Source organism: Cibotium barometz, chromosome 27 (genome assembly GCF_041138505.1).
Source record: "Cibotium barometz isolate CiBa-2024 chromosome 27, ASM4113850v1, whole genome shotgun sequence".
In the NCBI taxonomy this organism is placed as follows: Eukaryota; Viridiplantae; Streptophyta; class Polypodiopsida; order Cyatheales; family Cibotiaceae; genus Cibotium; species Cibotium barometz.
The window spans coordinates 1,049,654-1,062,333 of record NC_141072.1 but is presented as its reverse complement, the minus strand read 5'-3'; the positions used below and the strand labels follow the sequence as shown (position 1 = coordinate 1,062,333).

The 12,680-nt window shown below is 42.3% G+C and overlaps 1 protein-coding gene across 6 annotated transcripts; it reads left to right on the top strand.

Moving 5' to 3' along the window:
• The first annotated feature begins 7,427 nt into the window (after nucleotides 1–7,427).
• Nucleotides 7,428–11,165, top strand: LOC147622976 (uncharacterized). 6 transcript variants are annotated; one of them, XM_086820999.1, is made up of 6 exons: nucleotides 7,428–7,581; nucleotides 9,518–9,671; nucleotides 9,826–10,085; nucleotides 10,207–10,294; nucleotides 10,391–10,460; nucleotides 10,544–11,165. In XM_086820999.1, the coding sequence occupies exons 2-6, from the start codon at nucleotides 9,619–9,621 to the stop codon at nucleotides 10,604–10,606; spliced, it is 534 nt and encodes a 177-aa protein (XP_086677125.1). In that variant the 5' UTR covers nucleotides 7,428–7,581; nucleotides 9,518–9,618; the 3' UTR covers nucleotides 10,607–11,165. The 6 variants fall into 6 exon arrangements, with proteins under 6 accessions (XP_086677125.1, XP_086677130.1, XP_086677128.1 ...); XM_086821004.1 differs by having other exon boundaries at nucleotides 9,821–10,085; XM_086821002.1 differs by having other exon boundaries at nucleotides 7,457–7,581; nucleotides 9,518–9,616.
• Nucleotides 11,166–12,680: the final 1,515 nt, after the last annotated feature.

The following is a 12,680-nucleotide window of genomic DNA, read 5'->3' as shown; positions in this document are numbered from 1 at the left end:
GTGAGCCTAACAGTGAATTAGATAAAGCCATTAGGAACCAAGTCTTCAAACGTGAGCCCTAACCTTAAGCTTTTTTTAGGTGGAAATGGGTGCGTGTGTAAGCCAATGAGTGGACAACAACATCTATTGTTTTTCCTTTGTGCATCTCAAAAAGGAGACAATATATTGCACCTCTGATGATTTGCATCGTCTTTCAAGAAGGATTAAACTTCCATGTGACTCCTTCATCCTAAGCAATGCAATGTACTAGTCCATTCTTATTCTCCCCAAGGTCAACCCAAAAAAATATTAATTTTCTTATTAATAGACTAAAGAGTCTAAGGCTATGATGTGCAAATGTCATGTCTCTAAGATGGTTGTTTATTCACCTCTTAGATATGGAAAAAATTTTACAAACACTTAATCCTAATTGTACCATGACTCAAAGCCACCACGTAATCCTAATTGTACCAGTGGGAGAGTATATCTATGATATCCTTTATGTTGACATCTTATGATGACATCACGTGGGATGCAGGTCAACTTACTCTGTAGTTATTGAATATATTTGTGGGCAATTGCAAGAGCCGAAGACAACATGAACGACATCATATTTATGAGATTATTCAAGTCATGGTGCAAAAATGGAGACATTAGTAGCTAGGGTGTCACATATTTTGAGCTCTTGCTTGCTTGCATCCAATTTATAACTATAAGGAATGAAAATCAAATAGGATGATATAAATAATCAAAGATGATGAAGACACGAGGGATCTAGATGACACAACACATCACCAACATGATTTATTGGGGCACCAAACTCATGGGGATGGTGCTTACAAGGATTTTCCACTTTTACATGGTATCTTGTCTAAGCTGACATGTGGCAAGAATTTGGAGGTTCGAGATGCAATTTGCAGATTTGAGGAGGTTTAAGGAGGGGTAGGATCCTATTACTTTAGGAATTTAAAAAATATCAAATCTACAAATTATATACAAGAATTATATACATGGGAAGCATAGGTCTAACACACGACCTCATTAATCAAACTCACAAATACATCAAGGAATAAACCATAGACTTGAATCAAATTGACAAGATTAAGCATAAAATAAAACATAAGATAGAGTAGACATCACCATCAACACACTATTAGGTGCAATATCCCCCCTCATGCGTGTAGCTCCCACTTCCAAGACATGAGTATTTTGAGAACTATATTCAATATATAGCCCAAGGAGCTAATAATAGTTGTACAAATTTGGGCTTGCTTTTCCACTTTTACAAAAATAGCTCAAGAACTAGAGCTTGTTCACACACTAAGTGTAAATAATTGAAACTCTTCTAAAACATGTGCTAGTAATATAGCAACGCTATGCACAAGCATACATAAATAATTTGTACAAACATTTGGAATGTGGCCATATATAGACAAGATCCTCCATGTGTGACACGCGCACTACTCAAACATCACCTATCTCACAAACATAAACACATTAGTTGTTCCAATTAATTGCTGTATCCATAATTAATCCCAATATGAAACGTTGATAGACACAAACACAACATACACTCACCACTTATTTCACTACGATGAGAGTATCATTATACACATCATCTGGCATGGCATGTATTACCACTTGTTACACTTCAATTACCGTGGCTTACCACTTGTTACACTTCAATTAGCATGGCATATCAATTGGATAAACCACTTGTTATGCTTCGACCGTGTGCAGTTGTCTAGGTAGTCCACTTGTTTCACTTTGACCATAATATAGTCATCAAGCATGGCACTACTTGTTACACCTCAACAACATACACCCGTCAAGCATGTTCTCATGCTATCCCAATAACACTAGGTAACAAGTATTTAATGTGGGTCACCCACGATACCAATTCACTAGGATGGCACACTAGTGTCCGAGTGTCCCCATTCAACTAAAGGGTGGACATTATGTAACCCCTTACCCCTACCTTATAAGCATATGCCTCATTTAAAAAAACTCCCCTCTTATACACTTACATGATATCATAAGTTTTCTAAGAGTGAATCCCCTGGGTATGTAACAGGGTTAGCGCACTAGTTATTCGAATGGATAACTTTCTTGTTGATTAAAGTGTTACATATACTCATGACAATTCAAGGCATATGCTTTAACTTTTTCATCATTGTGCTTTTTAGCTGATTAAAGTGTTACATGTACTTATGACAATTCAAGGCATATGCTTTAACTCTTTCATCATTGTGCTTTCATCATTGTGCTTTTTGAAACTTTTTTATTGATCAGTGTCAGAAAAAAACCATCCTTTAAAGTAATGTTCATGGCTCAAATTGAGAAAAATCGGTTATAGTTTTGCCTAGCCTTGAATTTAAAGATTCAAATTTTTGAAGTCTTAGTTATAAACTAATTAATCTATGCATTTTTTTCAATAAAAACCCGTTGGGCTTGAAGGTGATCCTTTTTTTCACTGGTTTAAAAAAAGTTTATTTCTACAACTGTTGTTGATTGAAGTGTTACACGTACTTATGACAATTCAAGGCATATGCTTTAACTTTTTCATCATTGTGCTTTTTGAACCTTTCTTGTTGATCAGTGTGTCAGAAAAAAATCATCCTTTAGTGTAATGTTCATGGCACAAATTGAGAAAAATCGGTTATAATTTTGCCTAGCCTTGAATTTAAATATTTAAAATTTTGAAGTTTTAGTTGTATAACCGATTAATCTATGCCTTTTTTCAATAAAAACTGATTGGGCATGAAGGTCATCCTTTTTTTCACTGGTTTAAAAAAAGTTTATTTCTGCCACTGTTGTTGATGAAAGTGTTACATGTACTTATGCTCGGGGGGTGCACTATATGGAAGCCCCTCCTACGACGTGCGTTCAAGGGGTATTTAAAAAACCCCTTATCTGTGAATTTTGAGCTAATAAAACTACCCCTTTTTCTTTATAGACTTACGGGTTTTTTTCCAAAGTACAATTAAAATACCCCTCTTGTAATTGTATTTCTGTAAATTTACCCAATATTTTGGATTAAAAAAACCCCACCTGATGATCGCACGTGGTAGACTTACATTTTTTGAGGTGCACCCCCCGAGTACTTATGACAATTCAAGGCACATGCTTTAAATTCAAGGCACATACTTATGACAATTCAAGGCACATGCTTTAAATTTTTCATCATTGTGCTTTTTGAAACTCACTTCCAACCTTGTGATTTCAAGGGGCAATGGATCATTTGAACCCACTAAGCCATGCTTACCATGTGATCGGTGTTGATTTTGAGACATGTTGTTTCTTTTACCCTCCACGTATGTGTGCATAAATCTCAAGTTTATTTATTGATACATAGTCCAAATTTGATGCATAGAGCAATACTTACTAGTAGTCATGTTGTAGCTAGTTGGACAACTAAACATTATTTTGTACTGAAATATTTAAAGACACAAAATTAAATCTCCTCCAAAAAGCATAGACTCAAATAACAAATCAACAATATACGGCTCCATGTTAGATCTGTTGGGTAGGAGGGAAGCTAGCCTGCACACACACACACACACACACAGAGACACACACACACACAACCTCAAGCACAGAGAAACGTGAGTGCTGGAAAAGATGTACTCAATAATGATATGAAATGAAAGTACAAATGAGTACTAAAAGGCCTACGGCTAAGTGCCCAAACACATAAGTGTGTTCACACAGGAAAAAAACCTGTGTCCAGTCACATGGACCGTGAGTAAGCTGAGTTCACACATGAACTAGCTAGGAGTGGACATGACCAATAAACCTCCCTCAAGTGAATGGTGTGAACGGGTAGCAGCAAGGTGATAAAGCTGTGAATGCTGCCCTGCACTATGCTCCACAGTAAGAGTGAACTGCAATGCTAATGGAAAAAGCAAGCACTATATGACGGGGAAAAGGAGAATCCCCAATGTCATAGTGCTAATGCTAGAGCACAATAGTACATAAATGCATGGCAAAGATCATGTGGACATCAACTGCATCAAATCAAGAGGCATCACATAATACCCCCCCTGAAGGCAAGCATCCAAATGCCAAGCTGAACTGCATGTAATCCACATCAATGCTCTCTATAACTGCACTAGTGATAAGCATAAACAGAGGTAGCAGATATACGCATGTGTAAAGGCAACATGATCCAGAAGTCATGCCTGTGAGACATGCAATGTAAGTTGCAAAAGTGAAACTCATCAATGGAGGTTCCGATGAGGAAAATTCAGCAATGGTAGGGCTGATAAAGGTAAAAATTCAACAAGGTAAAAAGCTAAAAAATGGGGGCTCGAGGCGGGCATCAGCCAATGCTATGAGAGGATAGGTAAACTCTCAGCGATGCCATGATCAGTGTCCTATATAGCAAGTGTAAAGATGCATAATCCCACAATGAATAATATACATGTGACATGTCAAACCATGAGAGCAAGCCAACACTGTGGCCAAGTGTGTAAAAGGCACTCCTTGTAAACACAAAGTAAACATCACATGTGAGAAAGTGACAATGTCAACAATGTAGACACAATCCCGCTGCTCTGCAAGGGAAAACAGCATCTCCAGTAGACATCACATAAGAGAAAACGTCCATAGACCAGCATAAGGGTCAACAAGCATAAGTGACCATGAGGCATCACCAACTGCATGTGGGCAAGTAAAATCCCCCCTGAAATGCATCTGCCAAACAATGCATACCATGGAGTACAGACTATAGAGCATGTCATCAAATGCACGGCATCAGAAGACATCTCTGCAGGCGATAAAGATGTAAGGGTCAAGGCTGACACATGTGTAGACAAATTGGCCTGATCTGCACTTGCGGAAGAAGATGCCAGCTTTTTCTTTTTTTCACTCTCAATACGCTTCCTGCATTCCTCTATGGTGTGCCTTGTTTTCCTGCAATAGTTACAACGTTTTTTCTTTTTAGGCTTGTCCCTCTGTCTTGGGAGGATCCGATGGGCTAGGTTTAGGCCCATATTTATTCCCATGAAAGGGAGCAGCCATTGCTGACTCAGTAGACATCATGTTGTTCCTATTGGAATGAGATTGCTCTTCAGTGAGCAAGAGAGTCACAAAGGTTGTCAAAAGTGACTGCATTAGGTGCATTGCCAGCCAACAACCGCAAAGTGGTATCAAATGTCTGCTAAGAGTCAGGCAAATTACGTAAAATTGTCTGAACAAGATAGCTATTTGTTAAGACCTCATCAATGTTAATGAGCTACTCTCGTAGGTCCTTCACATGCGTAAGGTACTGATCGATAGAATCACCATCAAGCATGCGGTCAAGTTGCCCCCGAAGGTAAGCTACGAAGGTAAGCTACACGAGCCTCATTGTTGCGACCTGAATACAATGCCGCCACTGTATACCAAGCACCCTTTGCAGTGGTGCAAGAACGAATGTGCAGAATGATATGCCTGCGGCACGAGAGAGCAATCAATGCATGGGCCTGAGCATCCCTAGCATCCCAAGTACGCTGCTGCTGAGTATGAGGAAGACAAGGAGGTGGACCTACAGGAGGATGAGCGTGAATCACTTCACCTTGCTGAGCAGGTGCAAGAGGACACTCCTTAGTGCCATCTACATACAGCCATACATTCTTGGCAACCAAAACATGATGCATCATATAAGCCCACATAGGGTAGTTATCCCCATTGAGCTTGTCCTCTTGAGATAGCATTCCAAAGATGTCATTGATACTGTTGGCCATGATAGCACAACAAATCTGTCACAAGTCACCACGAGTAGGCAATGCCCAGCAAAACCGTAAGAATGCGGGAGATAAATAGCAGGATAACCAATGGACTGAAAGGGAACTCCTTCACCACGAGAAATACATATGCTCTGATGCTAGCATTTTTTCCCAAATTGTAAGTGTACTGCACGATGATGCAAATCTGTCAAAGTGTCCACAATGGCATACATATACTGCAACAAACCACAAATGTATACATGTGCCGTGAAAAACACAATCACCTGACACTTGTAAGAGCTGCAAGTGCGCAAATCCTGTAAATCTGCCAATGCGATTGTCACTGTACCAAATGCTGTAATGCCCAAAAATTGGGGGAAATGCCCCAATGCCAACCAAATGTGCCTGTAATACCCAGAAAATTGGGGGAAATGCCCCAATGCCAACCAAATGTGCCTGTAATACCCAAAAATTTGGGGGAAATGCCCCAATGCCAACCAAATGTGCATGTAATACCCAATATTGCTGGCAAATAGTGCCAATTTCTACAAAATAGTGCCAATTTATGTAAAATCCCCAAATTTCTAGTGCAATTATGCACCAAATATGCTTAAACCAATGCCAATGTGTGCCAATGTTGCAATTGCAGGCTCAATGGTGAAAACCCCCAAATTTCAATAGGTAATGTGTGTAATTTTAGGTTAAAAATTTGTAAATTTTACAAACCTTGCAGATTTGGAATTTGAGGTTGCTTTGGGTAGAACTGAAATGCAGGTACTATACAGTTGGTGGACTAGAGTTGAGGTGGTACAGGGCGTACGTACAATCGTACGACAGCGCAGGTATGGTTGTACGACGGTACAGGGCATTGTACGGCGGTGCAGGTGAAGACGACGCAGGGGCTATTGCCCGTGAGGGCGACGTAAGAGGAGGCGACACACAAGGTGGAAGGCGCACAAATCTAAAGCGCAGGTTCTCTCTGCAGGTACATGCGACACTGCACAAAGGACAAGCGGCGCAGATCTGGGTGGCGTGAAGCAGATCTGGGACGACGCGAAGCAGATCAGCATCGTACAGGCGTAGGATAGAGGATCGACGCGTGCAGGTACAGTCAGGGCAAGGCGACGGTACGATATATGTGGCGGATCTGAGAGGCGACGGGCGACAGGCACGGCAAGGTGGCTAAGGGCAAAACCCTAACCCTAAACAACAAAAAACCTTAATGCTGCAAACCCTAATGCCAATAGGCTGAAGCTCAAGCTCTGAAGGACAGCAGGGGGAAAACCCTAATACTAACCCTAACCCTAACCAGGCTCTGATACCAATGTTGGGTAGGAGGGAAGCTAGCCTGCACACACACAACCTCAAGCACAGAGAAACGTGAGTGTTGGAAAAGATGTACTCAATAATGATATGAAATGAAAGTACAAGTGAGCACTAAAAGGCCTAGGGCTAAGTGCCCAACACACATAAGTGTGTTGACATGGGAAAAAACCTGTGTCTAGTTCACAGGGAAAAAATGCCCGTGTGTAAGCTAGGTTCACACCTGAACTAGCCGGGAGTGGACATGACCAACAAGATCATACGTGGAATGAATGAAAACCATGTTATAAGAGGTAGCAAGTAATGTTGATGGTTATATCACTCCATCACCTACTTAACCTTTAAAAATCAAAGCTGATCGTGAATTTTGCACTTGTTATATTAGTATGACTGTTGATTGACATCTAGGTTTTCCTTGATTTCTTAGTTTCACTTTTGATAAGAAAAGTCCGTATGGCAAACCTGTCCCGCCAACTATTTGGGAGGTGTCCGCCTCCCAATCCGAAAAGCCCCTCAACCACTTTGCGGTCTGCTCTTCCCCACAGAGTCAGCTGCCTCAGCTAAGGCCCTGGTATGTTCTCTTCCTTTGTTGTCACACTTCTTGTTGTTGGCGGTCAGCTCTCCTCTGTTGTCACATTGCGGTTGTTGTTGTTGTGTGTGTGTGAGAGAGAGAGAGAGAGTGGGTGTGTGGAGAGAGAGAGAGAGAGGGAGGGGGGGGGGGGTACGTGTGTGAGAGAGAGAGAGAGAGAGCGCCCAATATCGCAAATCTTGAGGTTTCTCGGCTGTTCCTTGGGTGCCCTGCGCACCATGGCTGAGGCCACACATGGGTGGCTGTGGATGACCCATTGTCTGCAGTCCCGTAAAAAATCTGCCCACAAATTGGACACTCCCCTTCCTGCCTGCTTGCAGTTACCTTGCTCCCTAGGTTCCCTGCCTCATGCTTCATTGACAGTGCATTGACAGCTACTACTTTGAGGTGGTTCATTGACAGGCTGTCTAGTGCTTCCAAGACCGAGAATGAAGCAACAGCAGTTTATTTTGGAGATCTACCAACATTGATGACTTGGTAGCATGGTTGTCAAAATGCCAACAGCAAGGCAGATGCAAAATACAGGAGAGAGGAGAAACATGAACAGATGTAACATAAACTGTTCTCCCTGTTTCTCATAACCCGGCTGTGCCACATTGCATCATCGTATTGGGCTCTGAATGTGTGAGCACTCATGGCTGGCGCCTAGTCTCTAGAATTGAGAGGTATATACTGCTAGAGCTGATGTTGCTATCTCCCTGCCTTGATTCCCTTGCAGGGGTAACTCTTGATGTTGCCTAGCGTGAAGCTGCCCATGGCCATTAGTGCTATGGCAGTCATGGTCCTTGGTTGGCTGCAGCAGGTCAACACTGACCTGCAAACCTGCTACAGTGTGCTGATGTGGCAAACGGATATTCGCAGTGACACCTGCATTGGAATCTGACATTCCAGAAGCTGACGTGTAAGGATCTCCTTCATTTCAGAAGCTGATGTGTACTACGTGCATGATGGATGATCGGCCTCCTTGCATCTTCTGCCCTCCCGAGGACCATGACGGCCGGGAATGGTCGCCTGACTGGCTGGAGTGGTCCTCCTGGGGACCATTCCCTACTCTGTCATGGTCCTTGGTCGGCGAGATTCTGAGGAAGCAGGCCAACACTGACCTGCAAACCTGCTACAGTGTGCTGATGTGGCAAAAGGTGATTTGCAGTGATGCTTGCATTGGAATCTGACATTTCAGAAGCTGAAGTGTAAGGATCTCCTTCATTCCAGAAGCTGACGTGTACTACTTGCATGATGGATGATCAGCCTCCTTGCATCTTCTGCCCTCCCGAAGACCATGACGGCCGGGAATGGTCGCCTGACCAGCTGGAGTGGTCCTCTCGAGGACCATGACCATGATGCGGGTCGCCTGACTGGCTGGAGTGGTCCTCCCGGGGACCATTCCCTACTTGGACACCCTCGTGCTTCTCATTTGATAATTGCCATAGCATCTCCACCCCAAAGCATCTGCTTTATGCACACATTGTAACCATTCAACTTTAGAAGATATTGCAACTCCTTCCTGCAATGCAAAATCGTCTGCCTGGGTATTAACAGTGCTGCAAAGCCTGTTCAGCTTGGGTTCATCCCTGGTAAGTGGAGATATCATCTCTTAAAAGTTCCCCATGATACATCGCATCACATTATGGCAATACACAGTCACATCATGGCAATATACAGTCGGAGTAGGTTAGGTCAAGACTCTCTCTTCTATCTACTTCTGTGTATTGATTATGCAGTAGATTAGTGTTTCTAAGTCGGTGGTGTGAATCAAGATTAATCACGCTTAGCTTCCGCAGTCATGCTCCAAATATTCCAACATAGTCTTTATCCTTGAAAGTAGTCTTCTTTTAAATCAAGCTTGGCAAATATGGGATTGAGAAATGGGATGAACAGTTCACATAAGCAGGTACCTTACAATTTTTATTTGATGCAGGAGTCATCTGGCCAGAGGATTCACAGCAAAGAAGTTGTCGCAAAACAGTGTTGACAGCATGTCGAAGATGTTGAAAGTTGTGGCTGAACAGCAGCTGGTGTATGTCTTCTCTGGGTTGCACAGTCCTTGTTTATGATACATTATTATGTATGGGGTGTGTTTCTTAAACATACTGCTTCTTTCTTTGATTCAGAGCATTGTAGGCTTCTGTCTTGTGTATATGCTTTTGAACCTCTCCCTGCAGTCTGCCATCACTCTCTGTCATTACTGAAGGTTGAGCTCATCTTATTGGGCTTTCAACAGAGCAGTGGCTGTATTGGCAGCTGTGCGAAAACACCCTCAGATGCGATGGTCAAAAGATCGTCGCGGAGACATGGTTCAAGGAGGGTTTTACGTGGTCACAGTAGTAATCCACACAGGGATTGGTGGTCTACAAGCTCCTGCGAGCTGGAAAACCATGCTGCCATTAGAAGGTCTTCTCAACAGAACACTCCAAGTAGTACAGCCCGTAATCAAGATGGTAGAACGCTTAACAACATTGCTAACAGTACAATCTTTGTCAATCATGGTGAGTATACCTCACCATGTCCGAAGATGTTTTTGATAACACATTTCTCTAAGCATGTGTTCATTCCATGAAGATATATACTGAATTGAATCGTGAGTTTTGTGGGTTACCTACCTTGCAGCCGTGGTGCTATGGCAAGAGCAGAGGAGAGAGTGGGTTGGCAGTAAGCCTGAAGCAGCTAATCGAGAGGCTCGTGACCGTGTTTTGAAGTAGGTTTTTGTCCATGCATTGATGCTTATTTTTGCCAGCTACTCTGTGTGACTTCTTCTCACCCTTTCAAAATCTCTGCTACTTTGACATTGCAGTGGGGAAACTACTACCTATGACGAGCTGCTCGCAACTCCTCGGCCGTTTCCTCGGCCTATTCCGCTGCCAGTGAGTTCTACTTTCCTGCATGCATGCCGATGGAAAATAAATGCGGAGTCAGGTTTCTGATTAAGTCTCTGTACTTTTTACAGGAGATGGTGGACTTCCTTGTGGATGTTTGGGAACAAGAAGGGCTCTATGACCATTTATTTTAAGAGAAGGTGCAAGGCATGCTTAATTAATGGGTGAAGGGTATTCTCTGCTGGGTCTGGTGTTCCTCACACGACTACAGTGGTGTAGTGGGGGTGGTGTGTCAAAAGAAATAGCCAGCTTCCTTTCCTGATCAGAAATAGGCTTTCATTTGGCACCAAAAGAGTTGGGAAGATGTGATTGGGGCCAATGCTTTGGAGATTAGTATATAGCTGGGTACTGTTTGGAAGCATGCAACTTGATTTCCTTGGACTGCATCCACTGCCTTTATTTTCTCCCCCTTCGATTGGAGAATTCATCCCCATGATTCTGGGAGATTCTTTGCCGATTGTTGCAACCAGCAATCGAGGTTTGTGTGTGCTGTGCTGTGTCATTGTACCATGTTGTTGGTGGATAGCAGCAGGCTAAATTATGCTCTCTTGAACGTATGTGGATAACTGTCTTGAACGTGCATATGATGGAAGAATCGTGAATGTGCGTCGCGTAAGCATGTATGGAAGAAGGTGATCTGCCATCTTCATGCCTTCCAATGTGTAAAAATCAACGAACCTTACGTTATCTCAAGATCCGTTGAAGAGATATAGTCTATTTCCAATGTTCGAACGAGAGTGAGGGATGAGGGGTCGACATTCTGCTAGAGAACACCCTACGAAGATGGAGAACTACTGTAGTATCGTCTCTCCCCTACGTGCACACACTGCTCACAACTCCCTCCCTTGTATTTTCTTAGCGCTGTGTGTGTGTGTGTGTTTTTTTTTCCGTCACAAGAAACGAGGGAGCAATAATGAGAGCATTGATTTGTGCCTCCTATTGGATACAAAGGAAGATTTTTGCCATCAGATCTGATATATATCCAAGCTGATTTGTGCCTCCTATTGGATACAAAGGAAGATTTTTGCCATGAGATCTGATATATATCAAGCTGAATATAGGCTTCTGTTAGGCTTTCAGTTGTGCACCCTTTGGGTGACTGGCTTTCAGTTGTGCACCCTTTGGGTGACTGCTGCTCCAAAACATCACCTTTCTTGGACGACACTTTAACCAGTGGTCTTGTGTCAATTGGATTCTCATTGAATGCCACAAAGGTGTAGTCAACTTGCTATACTTTCTTACGCCACCTTTTAGTTCTTGGTCCATATTTCACTGGTTTTTTCCTTGTCTTTAGCTTTGTTAACACCTGAATGCACAGGTATTAAAGTCTTTAGCTTTGTAAACACCTGAATGCACAGGCAGTAAACAGTTAGGCTTAGCCAGTTTGCCTGAATGTTTCCCTTGTCATTAGTGAGATCAAGACATAGCTGCTTGAAGGATCTATATCATTTGTACCATCACATCCTTGTTCAACTTATCCACCGAATATATAGACTAACACATATAAACACATTTAAACATCAATCATGTTGTATCCAGTCCTTTAACAAGAGCCTTTTGAAAAACAATGCAATTCCTAGTGTTCCATATTTCCCAAAGACAACAAAATTTGATTATGTTGAAAATGAGGTTAACACATTCCTCATTAGAAGTCCGTTTTTCTAACAGCCACTCCTCCCATAATCCATGTATCCCAGTGTAGCTGTAAACCCATTTGCACATTTTGGACCAAGTACCCCTAATGGTTGGGTAATCCCAAAAGGCATGTTTTTGATCCTCAATAATAGTTTTACATCTAGGACAACACCCATTAGTAAAGTTATTATGCATAAGTTTGACTCCTAAAGGAAGGGCTCTCATATAGACTCTTGCCAGAAAAATTTGAGATTTGGCAAGGATGTTGAACTCCCAAATGCTTTTTCATCTTTTCTTCAAACTATAAGGGCCCTAGTTTGTTTTCCAAATCTTGTTACAATAAACCACATTATCCTCAATCTTCCTTAGTTCCTTATATACACTATTTGTGGTTTCCCTGTCCAGCTTAGTCCCATTACACCAAACCCAATCCTTTACCCAACACGATTCATCTTGGGCAGTAGAAACCCATCCTTTTTCTACCTCTTCCAGAATAATTTTGACTAATTGTCCTTCCCATGGTTTAGATTGAAGTCCTCGTCAAGTTGTTTAGGCTCCCTCCATCCCACCAAA

What these genes read in the sequence shown, in the direction of transcription:
- LOC147622976 (XM_086820999.1), top strand. Translation starts at nt 9,619, where the DNA reads ATGTCTTCTCTGGGTTGCACAGTCCTTGTTTATGATACATTATTATGT. An exon ending in TACAATCTTTGTCAATCATG is followed by an intron (nt 10,086 to 10,206) that starts GTGAGTATACCT and finishes CCTACCTTGCAG; the next exon opens with CCGTGGTGCTATGGCAAGAG. An exon ending in CTCGGCCTATTCCGCTGCCA is followed by an intron (nt 10,461 to 10,543) that starts GTGAGTTCTACT and finishes TACTTTTTACAG; the next exon opens with GAGATGGTGGACTTCCTTGT.